The following is a 22,808-nucleotide window of genomic DNA, read 5'->3' on the forward strand; positions in this document are numbered from 1 at the left end:
TTAATTAATGACAACTTGTGTTTTAATAACACCTAGATTCCATGATTCTCTAAGTGTTCTAATCAATGGTTGTGCCAAGTTGTCTGCCCCAAAAACCACTTCAGCGCTTCTGAATAATATACATGTAATGTTGCAGTGTCTCCTCCCTGGATGCCACAGAGGCACTCTTTTCACCTTTCAGGTTATCTTCAGCTTTATCTTTCCCTCTCTTTCTCACCCAAATATTGGTGTTCAAATGCTCTTTTTTTTCCCTCCAAGCTCCTGCATCCTTTCATTCCTCCTAATCACCCCTATCAATCCTTGACTCTGAATTCTTCCCCTGGTCTTCCCAGTACCTGGCCTTGAACCCCTCTGGGAAAACACTGTGAGTTCAAAACAGTTGTTTGTGGTTTGTTCGGCGGGTTCCCCCCAACCCCCATTTATTGCCTAGTGAAAGCCCAGCTATATCGTGAAAAATGTGAATTGAACATAAATTGTCCCAAGTCAACAGGTTAATCAAAGTTATTTAGGGGCTACTGTCATTTTAATAAAACAATAATCACAAAAATAATTTAAATGGTTTTATTTAAGTCCAACAAAAATTGAAGGGATCCTGGGTATTGCTTTCTGAACACAAACATGAAATTAACAAAACAACAATTCATGTTTCTAGTTTTAAACACTTTAGTTCTACATATAGAATGCTGATATTTGAAAAAGATTTTCAACAAGGTCAACACAATGTATGAGATAATGCATACTGGGTTATGAATTAGGCCAGACTTCACCTCCATCTTCCCATTTATAAATCCTAAATTGGGGGGAGTTTTTTTGCTTTTTCATTTCACAAATGATTGCTCAACACAGGATGAAATACACCAAAAGAAGAAAATAGTCTTTTTATACCTAGGGAAGAAGCTACTACTCTTAAAATGATCACTTCAAGGTAACAGACATCCAAATTAATGTGGTTTTCTTTGAAACCTCATCAGTAAATCATTTCTTGCACAGTAGGTTCGGCATTAACCCTGCATTTAGGATAGGTAGTGTTATGGAGGGCTGGCTGCTGCATACCAACGTCAGTATCAAGTTCTTCGTCAGGAATTAGAGACTGTCCCGGATACCAAGCAGGACAACACTGGCAAAAAAACAAAAAGTGAACTGCAGATAGGTCAAAACAGGCCACATTTCCTCTTAGAAAAAATGTCATAAAATGTTACATGGATATGTTGTTTTAAACTCTGGTTTATAATAAAACACGATGGAATGTTTTCTTTTTAACACCTCAAATTCAAATGGTGTTGACGCAGGTTGTATTTTAATAAAACATATGACACAAGACACACACCCTATTAGAGATCAAACATTATAAACTTGCCATCTGGTGAAAGCTATTGTTATAGTTACTATAAAGCTTACATTTCTCTCCATTCATCAGATTTGTAAATAGGTTGAACTGTCATCAGATTAAAAATATACAAAACTGCTTGGTTTGTTAAATGTTAATGAAAGAGATTTGCTTCAGTTTCAACAGATTTTTTGAAACGAGTTTCTCTAATATTCAAAGGATTTATGTTCCTCTGTTAAGTTACCATTAGTCCAAGTACTCTGAACACTCCCCGCTTCAAATGCTTCCAGCAAAGTTAGTGTTTTCCAAGCTGTAAATTTCAATGGTTATGATAGAACCAAACCTCGGTAAAAAAGCAGTGCCCTTTGGAGTCGTCATCCAAACAAATATAAGAGCTCTATCAATTTATCACTAGCCCAGTTTTGCAGAAATTCCATTCACATAACTCCTATGAAAATCAACCGGTTTTACCATATCAAATGACCCAAAGAACACCGCAGGTATCCAGGGGAAACAGTCCACCAATGCATCTTAGCTCAACTTTAAAGTCAATTTAAGAGACAATCTGGGCTCTGTAGCTCTTAAAGGGACAAACCCCGTCTAACCATTGGCTAAAGCTTCCTTAAGTTAATGAACTTTTTATTTTCCACACTTTTGGTACCAAGAGATTTAACCAGAAAAAAGCTCAAATCTCAGGATTCACACTACAGTATGGAAAAACAGAGTATACAGCAAGCACCATTTACTTCCTTTGATCTCTCAAAGATGTCAATACAATACCAGTGAGGGGGTGGGGAAAGGGGGAGTGAGTGAACCGGGGAAGGAAACTTCACCCACAGGAAAAAAAAAAAAAAAAAAAAAAAAAAATCGGCTTGGTGGCAATTTCAAAACAAGTTTCCAAACTACTGAAGAGGCTCCGGCCCCCTCTGACTTGCAGGAATCACACATAAGAAAAGGACAGAAAATACTACAGGGCATGCTTATTTTAATTGCCCATGGGTTTCCAATGCAAAGCACGACAACTTAAATGCATATTCCAAATTCTTGCTCCAAAGCCGTCTTCTTTGTGCACTGAAAAGGAGGAAAGACAACCCCATCAATTGTTCTCTGCAGATAAAGGCACTGTTTTGCAGATTTCCCCCCAGATCTGGGCCAGCCTTGCTAATGACCTGCCCACCCACCTGGGGCCCTTCCCAAGGTGGCCCACGGGAACTGCCCCACACCTTCAGGAGCCAAATGCGTGACACTGGACAACCCCAAGAGGGCTGACTTTTCCGTTTGGCCGTTGGTCTCCACGAAGACGCAACCTGGAAGAGTTCGAGCCGTTTATTTTCCTAGAGGAGCTGAGGTTCAATTACTACTCTTTTTAAAATCTTACATTTTCTTTTCCCTCACAAAAGACACATCTGAAGGTGAATCTGCAGCATTTTTCTACGGAGAAAACACGAGCTCGAGATCCCAGAGCTACCAGGGGTTCTTTCAACGCCAGCATTAAGGCAGTTAAGCAAAAGCTGAATTTTCGGAATTCTGGCCTTTTTTTCCCTTAACATAAGACCACCAGCTGTTAGGGCACACACCAAAGCTACAGTGCCAATTTTCATAGGCTCACGTTTAAATGAGATATACAGAACACGGAGCCTGGGCAACGTGTAGGGGTCGAACTAGCAATGGCACACTTGTCTGTTGAAGAGCCGGGGCATTTTCTTGGAAAATGGTGCCTACGTGTTCATAGGCTTCGCCACTGTCCTGAAAGAGAACATACTATCCACTCTTGGGGCATTTTTAGGGACTCAAAGGTTCTGTGGAATCCCAACCGGGGCCTGATAACTCGAAATGGCATCCCCTACCCATGGGAGCTCCGGGAGGGGGCGTTTTAAGTCGGGCCAGGTGGGTGGGGAGGCCTCTGGCGGGTTTTTTGTCCAAGTCCCATGGGAACCCCAAACCCAAAAAGCACACGCCAACTTCCCAGGAGAATGCCCAGGAAGAACTTCTTCGCTTCCGTTTTTTTAACAATTTTGCGCTCAACCGCCACGACCTACATTCCTCCGCGAGGCGCCCAGAGCTGAGGAATAACAACGGAGTTTAAACTACATAACAGTTCGGCAGCCTGTAGTCTGCGCTTTGCTGCGCTCCGCGGGGGTTCGCATCCGGCCGCCATGTTCACGACTCGAAAGCCGCCCCAAAACCAGCCCCCCTTCCCACATCCCTCTCCTCTCCTCCCCTCCCTCCCAGCTCAACCAAGGCCGCGGCACTGCAAAGCCGCTTTCAACTCTACCCCCCACCCCCTCGCAGCAAAATCCGACTCGACGGCTGCGAGGTGTGCGCCTGCGCGCGGCGCGGGGAGGGCGCGGGAGTGGGAGGCCTACGGGCCCCCGGCCGGGGCTTGAAAAGGCCGGAGCCACGGGGAAGCGGGGGAGGGGTTGGGGTCCCGGCCGGAGCCTCCTCTTTCCTCTCAGCGGGTCCCCGCTCCGGCCCTGGCCCGGCTCTCACACGTGCGCGCTAAAAACCCACTTCAAAGTCTGTTCCCGGCACGGGGGCGGCCCCTTTTGCGCCGGCCCCTGGGCACCCGCGCGGGCAGACAACCAGTTCCCGGGCCTCGCAGCCCCCACTGTCCCACGCGCTGCGAAGAGGCCGGAGGGGCCGAGCGAGAGAGGACGTTCGCTGGTGACCCCCGGGAGCCGCAAGCGGCCTTCGGGTGGACGAATACCTCCCTGCCCCCAACCCCCACCGCTTTAGAAAATTGAATTGAACACAAAGTTTGCGGCCAGCGCTACGCAGTGGCCTTCGGAGCTCACCATTGTTTGGGCTCGTATTGACCCCAGGTCCGGATTAGGCAGAGGCTGATTCCTGCTTTACAGCCCCGCCGGCCTAATGAGGCCGGGAGGCGATGGGGCGCGAAGCGTCCTCAGAGCCTGGGCGACCGCCGGCTTACGGCCGCCAAGGGCCCTGTAGGTGGAGGTCAAAGGGTCAGCGGGCAGAGACCGCGAGAGAATTGACCCTAGGAAATGAGGTCCCTTCCCCCCGCCCGAGCCTCGACAGAGACTTGCAAGAACTTGGTGTGTGGACAGGGACCCTGGGAGCCCCCGCGAGGGGCCCGAGGACAGCTGAGCTGGAGCCCCGACTTCCGAAACGCCTCGCCTCGCCGCTTCTGCCCCGGCCCGGGCCAAGGATCCACTGGAGGCTTGGGACTCGAGGGACAGAAACCTGTGAGAGGAAACCAGTCTAGGTGCCAGGAAAATCTCTTCAGGCGTTGGGCAGGCTGCTGGCGATTCTTCCACAAACTTACATGTTAAGAGGCCCTTCGACTTTGCTCCTCTGTTTTAGGGAGCTTTTTTGAAGGGGGAGAGAGAGCCAGGGCGAAGAGGCAGAGACATCAGGCTGGGAGAAGGGAGAAGGGGGAGGAGCGAGGAAGTCCTGAACACTCCAACTTTTCCTGGGAGGCTTTGTGAGTGGAGGTCTCTGCTCACTCATGTCCAACTTTAGTAATTTAGATCGACCGGCCTGCTTAGCGTGGACCCTGTCCTGATCTTTAACCTTCCGAAGCTGGATGAAGGCCAAACTTCTGTCTTGCATGGAAATAGCCACCTCCCTTTTGCCTAACAGTGGAAATCTTCTTATGCAAAATCACTCATTTTGAAAAAGGGACTTTCAACAAAGATCTTACAAGGTGCAAGAGGAAAAGTAACAAGTTGATTTATACTAAGAGTCTGGCCCATGCCTCGGGCTTGAGCATTTATGAGTTCTTTTTTTGGGGGGGGGGGGTACTCTCTAAGGTTGTTTACTGAATATTCAAGAATGTAATTGTGCACTCCCAGAGCCAGATTATAGAGGGGAAATCTGTGAAAAGTTTTCTATCAAAATAAGGAGTTTTCTTTACCGCAAATGACAAGGGTGGAGGACATGATTTTGAGAAATATGATGCTATACCCAAATTAGATGTAATGATCTACACGGGCAAAACTTGATATTCTCCTAATATTGGTTATCATAATTGTTTTTCATTTAATTGATATCTTCCCCTTTTAGGACACTCAGAATACTTTCCTGTAAAATTTTATGGTGGAATAATTTCAAGTAAGAAAAGGTCAAACTGCTCTTTCTCTCTTAAGGAGATATTTAATACATTTAATTGAAACGGAGGCAAATTTTTGGTGGAATCTTGTACCCAACACAGGGCTCTACTTCCATTTAAAGTTAGGTTAGATTGAGGGTGGGGGAGGGAACTCATGGAGAAAGTGATAAATTATGGAAATTCATTGTACAGTTCAGAAGAAAAATATACTATTTAGACTTCACAATGGAACACACTTAGAGCCAGTCTTATGAATATATACTTTCTGAGAACTTGCTGAGCATTTAAAATGGTCTCTGGTTTGAGGTGAAGGAAAAAACCTGAAATAGGAATCTGGTCCAGCACCCTCAATGTCAAGGTCAAGATCGGAATGTCTGGGTTGGGAGTGATAGACTGACCAGGTTACCTGCTCGTCACATGTGGAGTCATCCCAATCTCCGTTCATGGCATTCAGGCTTGGATATTGGTGGAAGAAAATGCAAAAGACCCCATTATTCTCCACTAACAAAAAATAGCCTCCAAAGCAATTTGCAATTAGAAACTGTCAATAATTGTCTGTTGACAAAGATCAGTAGATAACTTAAAATAGATTGCTTCAACTGCGTGAATTCACAGAATCAAAGTTTCTTTTAATCATCAGAAGTTCTATAAACATTTCAATTTCAGATTGATTTATTTGAACATGAAAAAAAATCAGGCACCAAATACAAAAATGTTATAACATAAATAAGATGTGCCAAGACTTTATTTCTTCAAAAAGAACAATAAACAAAATTCTAGAATTGAAAATGATCATATATAATACCAAATTGACTGCCACCAAAAACCTAGAGCATTGCCCCTTAAAGGAGGTACTTAAGCCTATTCAATACATTTCTAAATACTTTACAATTCCTTATCTCCACCTTTCTGTTATTCATGCAGAGATTGGGCTCAATAACAAACAGCACCCTAACAAAAAAGGTCTCAATACTCTACCCACTCCAGCCCCCCCAAATAGCAATCAATTTCTTTTCCATATAACCATTGTAAAAGAACTGTTTGTCCAAAGGAGTTGCTTCACTGAAGATTAAATGGATTGTTAACATTTCATCACAAAGCAAACAACCGTTTTTCATTGTTATTGATTTTAATGGAAACAATGCTCTTAACATCTTTGCCTACAAATCATGAACTTTAAAAATACATATTTTGCAATTTTTTTCCATAGCATCATTTCAGAACTGCTGCAGTTATTACACCGCTATATAAATGTTATGGATAATTGCGATAATTATGAACTATATACAGCAAACAAATCAGCCTTTGCCTTCCAAAATTGTAAATGGACTATGGTTCTTTTAAGAAGCACTTTAACCATAAGTAAGCAATGCTCAACTGGCCTTACTCATCACCACTGTTTCAGACATAAGCTATCTTTTGAAAATATATAGATAGCTACTAGATAGATTGATAGACAGATTAGATAAGTCATAGATACAAACATATATAGGTATATGGGTGATCTCTAGATAGAAAACACAGACATGCATCCTGCCGCAATTTTCATTTTTATGTAAGGTAATAAAGAACTAAGGGACATAAAATTCATTAGGTTACCTTATGTTTATATATGTAGGGCAGGGATGATTAAATCCAGCTTCTCAGTCTTTGAAGTACAAGATTGAGATGTCATGGCCACTAACTGAATTGATCAGTAATATTTGATTTGCATGCCGAAAATCCAGGACAAACACATTTAAACTCGCAGTTAAACAACCATCTGAGATAGAGATAAAGAAAGGAGAGTCTTCCCAGATGGAAACTGACACTGTAAGGAATTTATACTGTAATAGAAAAATAATTTAACAATTAAAAAAGGGATCTGAGTGAGTTATAAATACCAACAAACAAGATTTAATTTGCTCACATCTCCTCTTTGTAGAAGGCTGTTACAAAACAAGAGAAAGGAGTCAGTGGTTCCAAAATTGTAAATTGTGTTCTTCTTTCAAAACAATAAAATTTTAATGCTAAAGCAGTTATAATCAAAAGCTGTACAGAACTTGTTAGAAAACATTTATCCATAAATATTGTTCAGTTCCCGGCACTTGTAGCAATAATTAAATTACAAACGATAAATATGGCATCAATGGATATGTATTTACAAAAAAAAAAAGTTATTACAAAAGGCAACTGTATACTAAACGTCACAATCTGTGTAGAGTAACATCACATCCTCAGCCTGAAAAAAATACTGAACAACAGTTTCGACCCTATTAGACAAAAATACATTCACAAGTGTAATGCTTTGAGGAAAAGTTCAAGACATAACAGGACTTTGGCACGGTTTAAGACTGTGAGAGTTTAAACAATCACCACTAAGGCGAAAAAGAATTTCCATCAGTTTAACATCACCACCACCAACAAGCCTTCTATAACTTCCTCTCGAGAAACAGGACAACTGTTAAAATGAATTGCAGGAGTTTAAGAATGGGGTGTCGCAGACAGCAAGAGGAAGGGGAAGAAAAAGCAGTGTAAAGATTTTGTAAAAAATGCTTCAAATGCCAAAACATATTTTCTAATCCTGAGAAAAGGGCATGGCTACTTTTGGATCTTGCCCAAAACCTTCCTGGACAATTGCAATTAACAAGATGTAGCCCTATATATGGCCTCTTGCCTTAAAACTCCATTTCCATCTGATTGGTCTCAGTTTTCTTTTAAAAATGCATTTGGTCCATTCTATAGTTAACAGGGTTTGTGTTTGTCCTCAGACGTACCATTCGTTAAAATTAGGAGGAAGTCCAGGGTTGTGGCTGGTGCTAGTTTGAACTGCAGAAGGGGTTTTAGTGGTATCTTTACTGTTTGCAGAAGCTATAGCGGGTGGAGTGGAAGATTCATAGCCTGAACTGGCAGCAGGGGAGGAATCTGACCCTTGAGATTCATGAACCTAAAATTAACATGTATATATTATAATGAATATAATTCCAACTGGCAATGTGCAAGCAAAAACAAGAGCAGAATTCGAGCACTGTAACAACAAGACCGCCCAGTGACCCACTTAAAAGAAAAATGCTGCTTTAAAAAAAAAAAAAACATCCATATTACCGATGTCTAGAAAACCCGGAGATGTTCGCTAAAAACCAGTTTTGCTCCGAAGACTGGTATTATGGAAAAGGAATAAAGCACTCCGTTTTGGTCATGCCACTTCAAAAATGCTTTCTCCACGGATGGAGTGGGGTAAGCAGTTACACTGTGAGGTCCTATAAAATACTAAATCCGGGCCCAGGTTTCATCAAGCCCGTTTCGGCTTGGGAAAGCAGGTACAGAGAAGGTGGCACAGGGGCCCTGAGCGCTGCGAAGTCGCAGACAAATGTGTGGGAATCAGATCGCGCTCCTCGGCCCTATTGTTTTATCTGAAGCCAAAGAGCGAATGAACCACCCACCCCCGGGTTCGGCGCGGCTACTCTCGGTTCCCACCGCGGGCTGAGTCGGGAAGAGGCGGCCACGGCAGTCCCGCAAGCCTAGGCGAGCTCGGCTAGAGCTTCCCAGTAAACAACCGATTGTTCCCTCCGCTTCCTCCCCCTCCCAACTTTGCTCACTCCCGCCCCCACCCCGCCCGGTCCCCAAAATGGGTTCAAGGTGTCACTGCTGGAGCAAATCGGATTTAACGTGGAGGACAGAGGGTGGGCAGCGCGGGCGCTTCCGTTCCGCGGCCCGGCGTCGGGCCGAGTGTTTACAAACCGCCGACCGCTAATAAAGAGGTAATTACCTTCATGTGTTTGCGCAGGGAGCTCGGGTGCGTGTAGGACTTGTCGCACACTTTGCAGATATAGGGCTTGTCCGAGGTATGCACATGCATGTGCTTCTTACGGTCGCTGCTGTTGGCAAAGCGTCTGTCACAGCCTTCAAATTCACATTTGAAAGGTTTCTCACCTGCAAAAGGCAAAAACCCAAAGGGGGTAAAATACGGTCAGTGCCGGAGTTTCCCAGAGGCAAGCAGCAGGAGACTGAGCTTCCGGCGGTCTTCCCGGAGAGGGAGCGCCGACTGGGGGCTGCTGTTGAGAATCTATTTTCCCTGGAGAGAAATGAAGAGCGTAGGTTGAGCCCGCTAGGTTTGGGAGTGGTGGTCGGGGCGGGGGTGGGGCAGGGCAGGCCCAAAACCTGACCACGTCTTTGTTCTTGCAAGGAGGGAAAGCCCCTGGCTCCTCCGAAGTTTCCCCTAAGTTGTGTTTCCACCCCACCCGACCCAGGGCTCCCAATGCGCGGCCACGTTCCGCCACCACCTCGGCGATGTAACCGAGCCCGGCGGGACAATGGGCCCCGGACAGGACAATCCCGTTCAGCCTCTTTGTACCTTTTAATTTGCCTCTTTCAAATGCAGTGGTTTGGCTAAGCCCGGTATTAAAAAGCCTGGGTAGTCGTACTTAATGTTTGGGGGGGGGGATATATATATATATAAATCCAGGGGGCTCCAGACAGTTTTACAAGATGTTATGAACAACCCACGAAACTGCTTTAGCTTTCCTCCCGGAGGACTGAATTGAACCTGGAACTCCAAATAAAAATAGTTTGACAAAAGTATCAGTCATTTAATTAGGAGATGTGCCAATCAAGTGTAAAAAAGAGCGGAAGTAACCGAAAGTTAGTTTTCATTAGCATTTCTATGGTTGCCTTCCACGAATGTGTGCCGAGAGCTAAGTCGCTTGTAAGCAATATGCTCTCAACACATTCGGAGTCCCTTCACCGTAACCCAGAAAGGGAGACAAAAAGAGGAGGCGCCAGTTTGTTCCTGGGCGCGAGAAGGTCCCAATTAGTTCCTGAGACCGCAGAGCAGTCTGCCCGGGAAGTTAGAACTCGGCAAAGGCGCCACGGGACGGGGAGGGCTAGGGGTGGAGGGTCACTGACAGCGCTTCTTTTTCGAGCGGCCGTTGCGGGGCGTCGCCCCTTTCCCTGGCCGCCACCTCTCTCCCTCGCGCTGTTAAGTCCGTTGCGTGACGGGATATCGCCAGTGGAACCCACGCCCGCCTGCTTTTTCCCTTACCTGTGTGGGTTCTCTTATGGATCTTGAGGTTCTCAGAACGGGCAAAGATCTTCCCGCAGCCCGGGAAGGGGCATGGGAAGGGCTTCTCGCCCGTGTGCACTCGGATGTGGTTGACCAGTTTGTACTTCGCCTTGAAAGACTTGCCCTCCCGGGGGCACTCCTCCCAGTAGCAGACGTGGTTGTTCTGCTCCGGGCCCCCCACATGCTCCATGGTGACATGTGTCACCAGCTCATGCATGGTGCTGAAGGTCCGGTCGCAGCTTTTCTTGGGCCGGCTCAGCTGAGCCTCGTCGATCCACTTGCACGACAGCTCCTGCTTGATGGGCTGCCGCATATAACGGAAGAAGGCGCCGGGCCCGTGGTGGGCCGCCACGTTCACGCCCATGTTCATGTTCATGGGGCTGTAGTTAGGAAACTGCGCGCCGGCCGCGTAGGGGTCCGTGCGCGGGCTGGCCACTGGGCGGTATGGGTCAGCACGGCCGAACAGCTCCCCACGCAGCCCCAGGTGGACCTGGTTGTTGTCCACGTGCCCTGTGGGCGACGGGTGCCCAGCGCCCTGCTCATGCAGCCCAGGAAAGAGCAAGTAGCCAGGGGGCTCGGGGATGCCAGGTGGAGCATGCAGGCTGCTCGCCGAGCCGGCGAAGAGCCCGTGCTGCCCGCCACCCGAGGCCGCCTCACTGAGCCCGGAGCTGCGCTGGCGGAACAGAAAGTCGCGCGTTGAGTTGAAGGCGGCAGAGGCAGCGCCGCCGTAGCTGGGCACCTGGCTGGCGTGGTGATGATGGTGGTGGTGGTGGTGATGGTGGCCCAGGGCGTTGGCGTAGCCCGAACCCTGCGGCGTGAAAGCCGAGCTCTGGCCTGAAGATAGATCGTGCGCCGCGGCAGGGCTCAGCTTGAAGGCAGCGGCGGCGGCAGCGGCGGCGGCGTGGGTTGTGTCCCCGAAGGGATTCAGCCCCATGCCTGCCGGCTCACGGTTGGGCATCTCGTGGTGGCGCGGCGCGCCGAAGCTGCCCACTCCCAGCCCAGGGAACTGCGGGCCTCCGTCCAGGAGCATCGTCATGGGTGGGACGTTCTGGGCACAGGCGATCCGGCCGAAATGAGAGAGGGTATCGGCGAAGGAGGAGATCTCCGAAGTGCCGTAGTCGGAAAGGGGTGGCGGCGGTTGGACACTGCCGGGAGACCCCCAAGGCGCTACCAGGGGCTGCAACTTTCCGTCACTGCGAGTCTCCTGCAGAGGGGTAGGAGGGAGGAGGGGAAGAAAGAGCAGGGAGGGGGTGTTGGGGGGGGAGGAGGGAGGAGAAAAGACTCTGGGACTAGATCTGGTTTAACAAACTAACAGGCGCGCACAAAGAAAAATAAGCAAAATAGTAAGTAGAGGGCGGAGTTTGCCAATCCTGTCCCGGGCACCCCTCCTCTCTCCGAGTGCACAGAACCGCAGGGCCAGGAGGCTCCCTGGGTACCGGCCTCTGGGCTGGGCTGCGCCTAGTGGCGGAACCGGCTAGCGGCCGGCCGGCCGGCGGGCAGCGGGCAGTAGGCAGGCTCGGTACTCGCCGCTTGCCGCTCGCCGCGCGAGTCCCAGCCTCTTCGCCTCCAGAGTAATGTCCTTGGACTGATAAAGTCAATCACTCACTCCTCGCACATAAACCGAGCGGGAGGCGCGCGGCGCGCGCCAATGGGGAGCCAGCTGGCCCGCGGTCACCTGACACCCGGCCGGACCGCTCATTGGCCGCCGCGAGGCTGATTGGCAGCGCGGAGCGGAGAACATGGCAGCCGTGGCCGAGCGACCCCCGCTGATTGGGCAGCCGCCGGGTGCCTGGCAGGTGAGGCGGCGGCTGACGGGCGGCCGCGAGTGGGCTCCACCGGGCTTGAGCGGCTGCGGGGAACTGGGGCCGGCTCCAGCCGGCAAACGGCGGGACAACGCCGGGCCTCTCGCGGGCCTCCCCCCACCCCTCGCGCTCGTTACCCGCTTTGGCCAAAGAAACTCTTTGCCCCGGGAGGATCGGTCCCACTGTTGCGCCGTCGGAGGAGACGCGGTGGCCAACGTCCAGTCCCGCCTAGGTCCCCGCTGCCTCACCACCTTGAGAACATGTCCCCTCTGTAGCTTCAGGGCGCAGATCCTGGGGAGAGCCCAGCATTTTCGCGCTCCCGGCCCAGCCGCTGCGTCCACCCCCAATCACTGCGAGTTCTAATGGCCTCGAGACCCTGGACCCAGGCCCAGATAGTTCGCCGTTTGTGCCCCAACCTGTCGACAGCTGTCCGAGACCCAAAGAAGAAATTACAATTAGAGCTGATCTCCCTTACTTCCGTCTGCGCCAAGCGTTGACCCTTTAGTTTGTGAGCAGCGGCTGTACTCGCCGCTGCCCACTTCCCGAATTACACACCGGGCACGACACAGCAAACATATACAACGCAGTAAACACAAGCACACAGCAAGAAACAAGCACACAACACAGTAAACACAAGCGCACCACAGGAAACAAACACTACACATGAAATACACACACAACACAAGAAAGTAAACACATACAACACAGTAACATAAACTACGCACGACACAATAAACACAGACACACAACTAAACACAATAGAGCAAATACACATAACAGCAAACACCCACAAATACAAAACATGCCAAGAGCACTTTTAGCCCGTGTACACAAAACATGCACACAACACACTAAACACATAATACACTAGACACACCGTATCAGGGTGGTTTCCAAATCACTAGGCTAATCAGCTTTGAATTCTCAACATTTTCAAATGCAAAAGTCGTGTTGGGGGGTGCTGATGCTGAATGGGGACTGTGACATGGAATTCTCTTTCCTCTGAACAGCCAAGGCTTTACTCTCTTCTACTCCTACCCGGAGAAGGTAAAGCATGTAGTGACCTCAGGGACTGCTTACCCCTTAAGGATTTACTTCCAGGGGTGCGTGTGAAAGTCCTCCCGCCTTCTGTCTGGTGCGAGGTCTTTCTAGACTTAATGACCAGGTTCAGGCAAGGCTATAAATTCACTCATTTTTCCTGCAAGGCATTTGCAAAGAATGCAGGAGAGTGAGAGTGGAAAGAAAAGGCAGAGAGAAAGATGGCTGTGATTGTCACATCCCTAGCCGGGCCAAGCCCCAAAGTCTGAGCCTTGAGGCAGCCTCACAGCCTGGCCGCCATCTCTCTGTAGGAAACAGAACATCTGATCAAGTTCAGAGGCGCCAGGAGAGACCGCCTCAAGCAGCGCTTTATAACTGCAGCCTTTCCCTTCCTGCTCCCCAATCTGCCTGGCCCAGCCAACACTTCACCTTCTTTCTTAGCCAGTTTGCTGGGAGAAAACCCTACCGGTAGCACATCTTACCGTATTCACCCCCTCCCATCAAACTCGCCCCAATTCTCTCTCCACATCCAGAGCTCTCTCCCCAGGTTGGAAGGTGAGTTCACTGCTGACTTAAATTATTGCGTCTGCCGAACATAGGCTCTCCAAGAATGGTTTCAGTGCCTCTCAGCAGAGGGTTTCTTTGGGGGGTAGGGGGGCGCTGGTGTGTTCAGAGAACAAATATGCTTAAATCATGCAAATGAATCCCCTGGAGTCAGGTTTACAAAAAAGGAGGATTGCCTTTCTTCCCCCCTCCCTTTCTTTTCACTTTCTCCTTTATTTCCTCTTTTCCCTCTACCTCTCTCCACCTCCCACTAACCCCAACAGCCCTTGGCCAAGTAGTTGCTTTAAAAAAGTTTGGATTTCCTCACTGAGCTGGTCCCGCGGACAGCGGTTCTCGAGACTGGGGGACCGGGAAGGGGCGGCTGTCGAGCTCTGGCCGAGCCAGCGCTGATGCGAGAGTTTCCGGGGAGTCCCGCCAGGTACCCCGAGAATCGAGGGCCTTGCGCGATTGCAACTGGGTGAAAGGCTCAGAAGGGGGGCAGACGAGGGAGCTCATCATGCCCCTATTTGGGAAGGGGTCTCGAGCTCAGGGCAGGGGGAAGTTGCCGCCGCTGACCTACCCGGTGCCCAGTGTCCGTTTTGATACGGCCACATTCCGATAATTAATTGCCTCCAGCACGTGCTCTGTAGTCCCTGGAACAAAAAGGCATAATTCAATTAGATCATCAACCGAGAAGTGGGGAGGTGGGGGCGGGGGGTTGAATGCTTGTTAAGGGGCAGACCTGAGGCGATTCAGCCAGGCCAAAATCCCGGGCAATGGGGCCCTTCCCGGGACAGCCGGGCCCATCCCGAGAATGCGGTTCTGAGGGGGTGTCGTTGCTGTGTGGGACGCAGGGGTCCCAGATGCGCGAAAAAGGACGAGGCTGGGGGCTTTGTGAACAGCAGGGCAGAGGTAGGCCATTTCTACTTCGGTTTCAGTTGGTTTGAGTGGGAGTTTCCTTATTTGGGGAGGAGGACCCCTGACCCTTAAAAGAGGGTAGAAAGCAAAATCCCTCCAGATAAAGCTAGTTACTGCACATGAAAACGAAGCCCCCACCCCCAACAAAGCAAATCACTGCTGTTGGGGGCGAGGGGGGAGCGCGAAGTTTTTCCTATAACTTAGAGCTTCTCTCCTCCCCAAACTTGATTTTCAAGAGGAGACTCTGGGAACAACTTCGGGGAACAGGGCGCTTTGGGGAGCTGAGTCTGAGAACAGAGTGGTGGCTGAAGAGGGAAAGCTAAGAGGAGAAAAGTTTTTCCTACACACAGGCAGAGGTGAGGAGATGGAGACAACTCTCGTGTTTTCGTTTTTCAGGTGGAGACAGGAGTCACAGCTCTAGTCAGGGAGGACAACTCTAACTCAGGCGTCGTGGTTCTATAACTGAGGCTCCCTCAGCAGCTTTGGCTTACTAGGGTTTACATGTGTAGTAGGCAACGTAAATGAACCAATAAATCTCTTTTATGTGTCCCCCAGTTGTATGTGGTCTGGTCTAAATATTCACATGTTTGCATGGATAGGAAATATAATGGGATCCTTTCCCTCACACTGAGTTCAAACGGTAAATAGGAAAAAGATTCATTTTTATGCCCAAATCTAAAGTAGGAAGTAAAATCAGAGAAACTGATCACTTCTAAACCAGCAAAGCTTTTGAGGCCGATTTTTAGGATCCATCTTGAAGAAGCCGTAGGGAAACAGAACGTCCTGAGGGGCAGTAGGGTAGTACCGGGTTCTTCGTACAACCCAGAGCCCAACTCCATAGCACTTTTCCGTCGAGCCTCCAAAAAAATAGAACATATACAGCACATTGTGTTATCATGCAGCATTTCTTTCTAAACACATTTTATGTGGTGGACATGAAATTATCCTGATTCAGTGACCTAGTAATTTCCTTAAGTCCAAGGGAAACGCTGCGGTCTTTTCTTCTGTTTTGTATTTAGAAAAGACTTGCAATCTAACACTCGCAACATTTTTAAGACCCTTTAAACCCAGCAAGCGGATTTCCGTTCTGCCAAGGCTTCCTGATTTATTTCAATAAATGAATCTTTGAATCCAGGAAGGGAATTATTCCAAGACGCTGAATTTGGTGCCCCTGTCTCTCCCTAGTGGAGCACAAAGTGTTTCTCATTGCAACATGTCCTTGAAACTCACCATTATTCGCCTTTTTTCCTGGTAAATGACACTTTCTTTACATAAATCCCCACCCTCTCTTCAGAGTCCCAGATCTTTTTAAAAGAAAAACTGCAAGTGGCAATAAAAAATGAAGGGGAAAGAAAGCTGGGAAAAGAATGCATTTTTAACTTCTCTTTATTTTTATGCTAAGATAAAGCCCTTAATTGGCATCAGGGCCAAGCTGAACTATCGATTTCCAGGACCTGCTGACACACTCGCCAACAGAGTGTGTCTGCAGGTTGGCGAGTGTAAAAATCACACAGCTCCAGATTTTATTGGCCACATCAGAATTTTCACTATGGTCCTATCATTTGACACATATTTTATAAGCCCTAAATACCTTTAAAATTCAATCGAGAATAAACAAATAGATATTGTTAATCAACCCCCCCCTTTTCATTTTTTTTGCCTTTGTCCTCTGAAATCCAAGGCATATTGTTGCCCAATGTAATGAAATGCAAACCAGACAGGAATGAGACATTTTCATTGTACTTGTCAATCAGGGCTGTGCAGACAGATATATATACATATATCTACTTGAACTTCAGAGACATAGGCTGAAGTGAATAGGGCTGAACTTGAAGAAGAGAGGCAGGGAGTTGAACTAGAACTATCAGAACCCAGTTTGGAATTATAAAGGGAGTCCCTGAAATATAGAAAATGCAGTGAACCGCCCCACCCAGGTGGTAGGCCGTGGTCCTCAGGCAAATCTGAGTGAAAGGCTTATGATGAGCTGTGGTCTGCTGGGTCCTGCTGCCACGGAATACCTTTATCGCTCTGGGGGTGAGCAGGTGTTAGTCCCCATCTGCACTAGCAGTGGCTCCAGGTGCCAGGAGAGCAAGACACATTGAAAGAGGACTTCTTCCTTCCTTCTAGATCAGAACACCTTGTAGGTGGGGAATGCCCCGGCAAGAGGAGAGGGAGACGCAGGCAGAGGCCAAGATACACAATTACACATTTGATTTATGTTTACAGGTCTTTCCCCAGACACCTGAAGAGATGGGGGAAGGAGAATCAATTTGGAGAGCCAAGTTTGCCTGACATTTTGGAGCACATATTTACCCAGGACCCCCAAGTTCCTTGTAGCTGCAAAATGCTGTACTAGTTCTAAAATGTAAATTAGCTTCAAGGCAAGTGGAGAGAAGCCTTAGACTATTCTGAGATATTTGTTCATTCATTTCTTTGCTTTGAGAAAGAATCCTTCTGCAAACGTGATAGGAAGATATCTCTGGACCACATTATGGCTTCTGGCAGCAACTCTCATCCTTAGTGCCTAGATCTGGAGCCCCCACCAACCATTTGTCCCCAAGCTACATTTCCTTAGTCCAGACCTATTCCACCATTTCATCTTCTTTCTCCCTTCCTTGCTGAGGGGCAGAGGCTGCATTACCTAAATTATCTTTTCTTTTGCCCAAGCTGAGAGGAAGAATTCCTGATCCCTAGGAAAAATGCTGTCTCCACTTCCAAGGAACTTTGTGTAGTTCAGGAATTGCATTTTGTAAAATCAAATTCCCTGTTGCAATTTGCACTTGGTTTGTGGTTCTTCATCTAGTCCTTTCCTAGTGAGGGGATGGGAGGAAAGGGCTTTGACATTAAAACAAAGGATAGGGCCTCTGTTTCCTCCCTTTTTTCTTTCCCCACCAACAAGATAGAGTGGGGATAAATTAGACTAACTGCTGGTTTGGACGTGAATGGCAGACTATGGTCTGCAAACTGGAGGCCAAATCTGGCCCAGAGCCTGTTGTATTTGTATGGCCCCAGAAGCCAAGAATGGTTTTATTTTATTTTATTTTTAAAACATCTTTAAAGGGTTAGAGAGCAGAAGTAGAAAAAGAAGAAAGACAAAAAAGAAGGTGGGGGAGGAAATTATGCTACAAATACTGAATGTTGTTTGAAAAGCCTGAAATATTTTATATCTGACCCTTTACAGAAAAAAATTGCTGACCCCTTGACTAGGGGTTGGACTGTAGTGTCAGCAGAGGCTAGGTATTCTTGACCAGTAGATTTTATCCACCATCACCCTCCTAGATTTCCAGCTTCATTTTGCATATGGCTTGATTTTTTTTCCCCCAGCCCCACACCTCAGTTATTTTGGGGGATAATTTTGACTTTGGAGAAAGGGAAAAAGTAGTCAAGGGAGGAGGAGTCATCAGGAGAAAGAGGGGATGAGAAGAGAGGAAAAAGAGTTGTGAATATCTCAATCAGTGACTAGGTGACCTCTGACCCTGAGGGTGGTTTTATTGTCTTTCTTCCTTGGCTAGAGATACATAGTTTATTGACCCTTTCTGCGTGACTGAGCCCTCAGGGGCAACGACAGCTCCAAACCAAGCCAGGCAAGTGAGGCCAGGAAGCCTGAGGGAAGTGACCCCAATTCCCTAGGCCTGAGGGGGTTGGAGGAACAGAGAGATCAACTCCCTCCCAACTCAACTGCCCCTCCTCAGTGAGGGCCTAGAGTTCACCCAGCTCCTTCTCACCCAGAAACACTCCCCTCCCTTTCTTCCCAGGACAAATGCCATCAGCCGGTAGGCTTGGGCAAAACATTTATGCTCCTTCTCTGCACTCTTCCCCTTTAAACTATAAAGATATGTTATTATAAAGATTCCAGGGTAGGCCAGGCACGGTGGCTCATGCCTGTAATCCCAGCACATTGGAAGTCCGAGGTGAGTGGATCACTTGAGGTCAGGAGTTCGAGACCAGCCTGGCCAACATGATGAAACCCCATCTCTACTAAAATACAAAAATTAGCTGGGCATGGTGGCAGGCACCTGTAATCCCAGCTACTCGGGAGGCTGAGGCAAGAGAATCACTTGAACCCAGGAGACGGAGGTTGCAGTGAGCTGAGATCACACCACTACACTCCAGCCTGGGCGACAGAGCAAGATTCCCTCTAAAAAAAACAAAACAAAACAAAGCAAGAAAGAGATTCCAGGGTGCTCCCAACAACCCAGCTTACTAACTACTACCTTAGTTTGTCCCCTTAGGTATGTCTCCCCTTTCCCTTTTCTTTCCTCCCACTCCAGCCCTATTAGAAATTTCTCGGGGCCAGGCGTGGTGGCTCATGCTTGTAATCCCAGCACTTTGGGAGGCCGAGGCAGGTGGATCACCTGAGGTCGGGAGTTTAAGACCAGCCTGACCAATATGGAGAAACCCCGTCTCTACTAAAAATACAAAATTAGCCGGGGTGGTGGCATGTGACTGTAATCCCAGCTACTCGAGAGGTTGAAGCAGGAGAATCGCTTGAACTCGGGAGGCGGAGGTTGCGGTGAGCCGAGATCGCGCCATTGCACTCCAGCCTGGGCAAAAAGAGCGAAATTCTGTCTCAAAAAAAAAAAAAGAAAAAAAAGAAATTTCTTTTTAAGGCTGCATAATTCTCAACCCTTGCCCCTCAGACTCAGCTTTAGTAGATTATATTTCACTTTTTGAACCTGGTCCAGACTGGCAAACAATTCTTTCAGACCCAAATAGCCACTCACACAAGTAATGTTGCCAAATTTAGCACATCAAAAACTCATGACACTCAGTTACATTTGAATTTCAAATAAACAATTTTTTCTTAGTATAAGTATGTCCTAGTTATTGCCTGGGAGATACTTATACTAAAATATTCTTTATTGGCAATTCAGATGTATAGGACATCATGTATTGTATCTGGCAATCCTACTTTCAGGAGTATGGTCTAGACAGGCTAAATTGTCACACCCAATGGAGCTCTCACCAAAGTGTAGCCTGAGCTTGTGCCATTTGCCAAGAGTTTTCCTTTCTCCCCCTAGGGTTTTCCAAAGGCTCCATTTGTGGGAAAATCAACTTGGGGACAGGGTGGCCCTGAAGGCCCAAGAAAGGCCCCTGCTGAAATTTCTGTTCTGGCTCAGTGGGCCTGTCCTTTCTCATCAAGAGGCCCAGGAGCTACCCTGGCTAGATTGTTACCACAGGACTGGCAGCAGGGTGCTGTTCCCAAACAGGGACTAATTGTGCCTGCTTCTGTCCTATCCCCTGAAGGAAAGCCCCTTGCGCTACTCACCATGAGGTCTGGTACACTGCAGACATTGAGTGCTAGTGTGCTAGGGACCTTAAGATCCCACACACTACAGGCCTCAAAGTTCCATTCATTGACCTGATCCTCCTGCCATCCCTGCAGGACCTGAGATGGGTGTTTGCCTTGCATATTCTTTCCTATTTTGCTCAGGTTGTGTGAGCCTGAGGCCCCCTTCCCTTTGCTCCCTAGGGTTCAAGTTTCACCAAGCCTGAAAAATCCTCCTTGCCTTGCCGCCCCTTGGTCCTTCTTTCCCTCACTTTAATGGGGATGTCTTCAAGGACAGAAGAGCTTGATTTCAGCAAGAATGCCCCTATGGGCCCTTGAGGGCTATAAACAGATGGAATCCTCAGAGCCAGAGCCTGTGGTCCCTCTGCTTAGCCCTGCCCTCCCAACCTTGATGCACAAACTTCAGTCCACACTGGGCTGTGCAGAGACCCCTCTCAAGCCATCTAGGGCGAAAGGTCAAGTTTTCCTGAGGACCAAGGACAGAGTTTAGCAGGTTTTATCAGCAGACATCCGTTCTCCTCTTCCCCTGTTCCCCACCCTCATCACACATTCCTCCATGGAAGCTCTTATCTATCTACCCATTAAATGAAAGAGGAAAAACACATGGCCTAGAGTGCCCTTTTCCTCACTCCTATCAGTACAAGTTCCAAGAGCTGAACCTGTCAGCAGCTCAGTGGCCCCAAAATCATTCCAGGAGACGCCTCTCCCCCATCACTTAAATACTCCTGTCCCACTTTAGAAAAGCTCATTAGTTCTTACCTCTTAACTCTTTCTCCTTTTTAAGGTGGTTTTAGGCTCTAAGTTTGTTTGGAGCCAAGGGAGCTTCCACTGCCTACTTATGCAAACTGAAGTTTTTGGTAGTTTTGGTAGCCCATAACCACTAGTCATAGTGCACATCTGTACACACTTGCCTGTTTTCCTGAGTTCCTTCCTTCCTTCCTTCCTTCCTTCCTTCCTTCCTTCCTTCCTTCCTTCCTTCCTTCCTTCCTTCCCTCCCTCCCTCCCTCCCTCCCTCTCTCTCTTTCTTTTTTTGACAGTTTTGCTCTTGTCACCCAGGCTGGAGTGCAACGGCACGATCTTGGCTCACTGCAACCTCCGCCTCCTGGGTTGAAGTGATTCTCCTGCCTCAGCCTCCCAAGTAGCTTGGAATATAGGCACCCACCACCACACCCAGCTAATTTTTGTATTTGTAGTAGAGACGAGGTTTCACCATGTTGGCCAGGTTGGTCTCGAACTCCTAGCCTCAGGTGATCCACTCACCTAGGCCTCCAAAAGTGCTGGGATTACAGGTGTGAGCCACTGCTCCCAGCTTCTCCTGAGTTTCTAATATGCCCCTGGGTATGGAAGGGAGCCCATTTTCTTTTCTTTCTGTTTGTTTGTTTGTTTTGTTTGTGCGTGTGTGTTTTGATGGAGTTTTGCTCTCGTCACCCAGGCTACAGTGCTTTGGTGCAATCTCAACTCACTGCAACCTCTGCCTCCCAGGTTCAAGGGATTCTCCTGCCTCAGCCTCCAGAGTAGCTGGGATTACTGGCGTCCGCCACCACATCTGGCTTTTTTTTTTTTTTTTTTTTTGTATTTTTAGTAAAGACGGGGTTTCACCACGTTTGCCAGGCTGGTCTCAAACTCCTGACCTCAGGTGATCTGCCTTCCTTGGCCTCCCAATGTGCTGGGATTACAGGCGTTAGCCACTGCGCCTGGCAGAAGGGGACCCATTTTCTTAATGCACACACTTAAAAGCTCTAGCTCCCACATGATATCTTGTTTTTGTGATTCTCAATTAGAGAGTTATATTGCAATATTTAGTTTCTGCTATTAAATTTCACATCCCCTCCCTTGATTTGAGAGAGGGGAGAAGTTGCCTGCCCTCTGTTCCAGAAGCAATTGAGTAGAACCAGAAACTCTAGTCCCACATTGGAGTTTCCTGGGAATCTTTGAAATATTCAGATGGCCAGACCAACCCCAGAGCTTCTGACTCACTTGGTCTAGGGAAGGGTGCCATGGCCCTATTTTTGAAGCTCCCCAGGTGATTCTAATGAGGGAGCCACTGTGTTAAAGTTAGTTAATATCTAGAGCCTCTTTGCTCCCACCCTGCAGCCTTCCCAGGCTTACATTCTTGGCCCTGGCAATAGCACTAAGGTCTGAAAAATGCTTCAACTAGAAGTGCTCTAAGAATAAACTTGGGGTTTCCACTCCAGACTGCTATCTCTATCTATTTCTTTTGCCTACCAGATGTTTCCATGAAGAAAAATCCCACCTTCAACTTCTACGTTATTCATCCTGCTTTTTAGAAATGACCCTTGTCCTGATATGAGGTGGAAGAAATAAAGGTCTGGTAAAGAAATGATATGCTCGTGGACCTGGAACCATTTATTTTATTTCAACTAAAGGGCTACACTTTTGCTGTTGCAGAATGAAATTTCCCCTGTAAGACAGTGAGGGATGGAGCTACTTGATGAAAAGGGCTGTTCTAATTCTACTTCTCCCCGATTTCAGCAGATCCACTTCTGACCTCCTTCTAGAAGAAGGGGGGTGGGTATGGGGAGCATGCCATCTCATTAAGAATTGTTCCCCAGTGATATTTCCTTTGCTGTTTCTCCCCTTACCCTAGATGGAATCCCAAGAACTGGTGAGGGTAACCTTATGCCTCTCGATTTCTAGATGATTGCAAAAACCAGAACTGTCCAGGTATCATGTAGTTTGGTTCAGGCTTTGAGGACAGCTCCCAGAAGTTGTGGAAGGTGGGGAGAGATGGGAGCAAGCAAGTTGCAGAGTAACTT

The 22,808-nt window shown here is 47.9% G+C and overlaps 1 protein-coding gene and 1 long non-coding RNA gene across 3 annotated transcripts; one reads left to right on the plus strand and one right to left on the minus strand.

Annotated features, from left to right (window-relative positions):
* Positions 1–495: 495 nt before the first annotated feature.
* LOC105481360 (Zic family member 3) lies at positions 496–12,030 on the minus strand. Of its 2 annotated transcripts, none has more exons than XM_024792744.2 (3): positions 10,420–12,030; positions 9,148–9,311; positions 496–1,117 (listed from the first exon to the last, which is right to left on the minus strand). In XM_024792744.2, exons 1-3 carry the CDS (start codon positions 11,474–11,476, stop codon positions 968–970), a joined length of 1,371 nt encoding a protein of 456 aa, XP_024648512.1. In that variant the 5' UTR covers positions 11,477–12,030; the 3' UTR covers positions 496–967. The 2 variants fall into 2 exon arrangements, with proteins under 2 accessions (XP_024648512.1, XP_011739187.1); XM_011740885.3 differs by lacking the exon at positions 496–1,117 and adding an exon at positions 6,112–8,325.
* A 1,653-nt stretch (positions 12,031–13,683) lies between these two features.
* Positions 13,684–22,377, plus strand: LOC139360832 (uncharacterized). Its single transcript, XR_011618362.1, has 3 exons — positions 13,684–13,835; positions 16,968–17,122; positions 22,261–22,377. It is a non-coding gene; the product is annotated as an uncharacterized lncRNA (long non-coding RNA).
* The last annotated feature ends 431 nt before the right edge of the window (positions 22,378–22,808 follow it).

This window comes from Macaca nemestrina, chromosome X (genome assembly GCF_043159975.1).
Source record: "Macaca nemestrina isolate mMacNem1 chromosome X, mMacNem.hap1, whole genome shotgun sequence".
Lineage (NCBI taxonomy): Eukaryota > Metazoa > Chordata > Mammalia > Primates > Cercopithecidae > Macaca > Macaca nemestrina.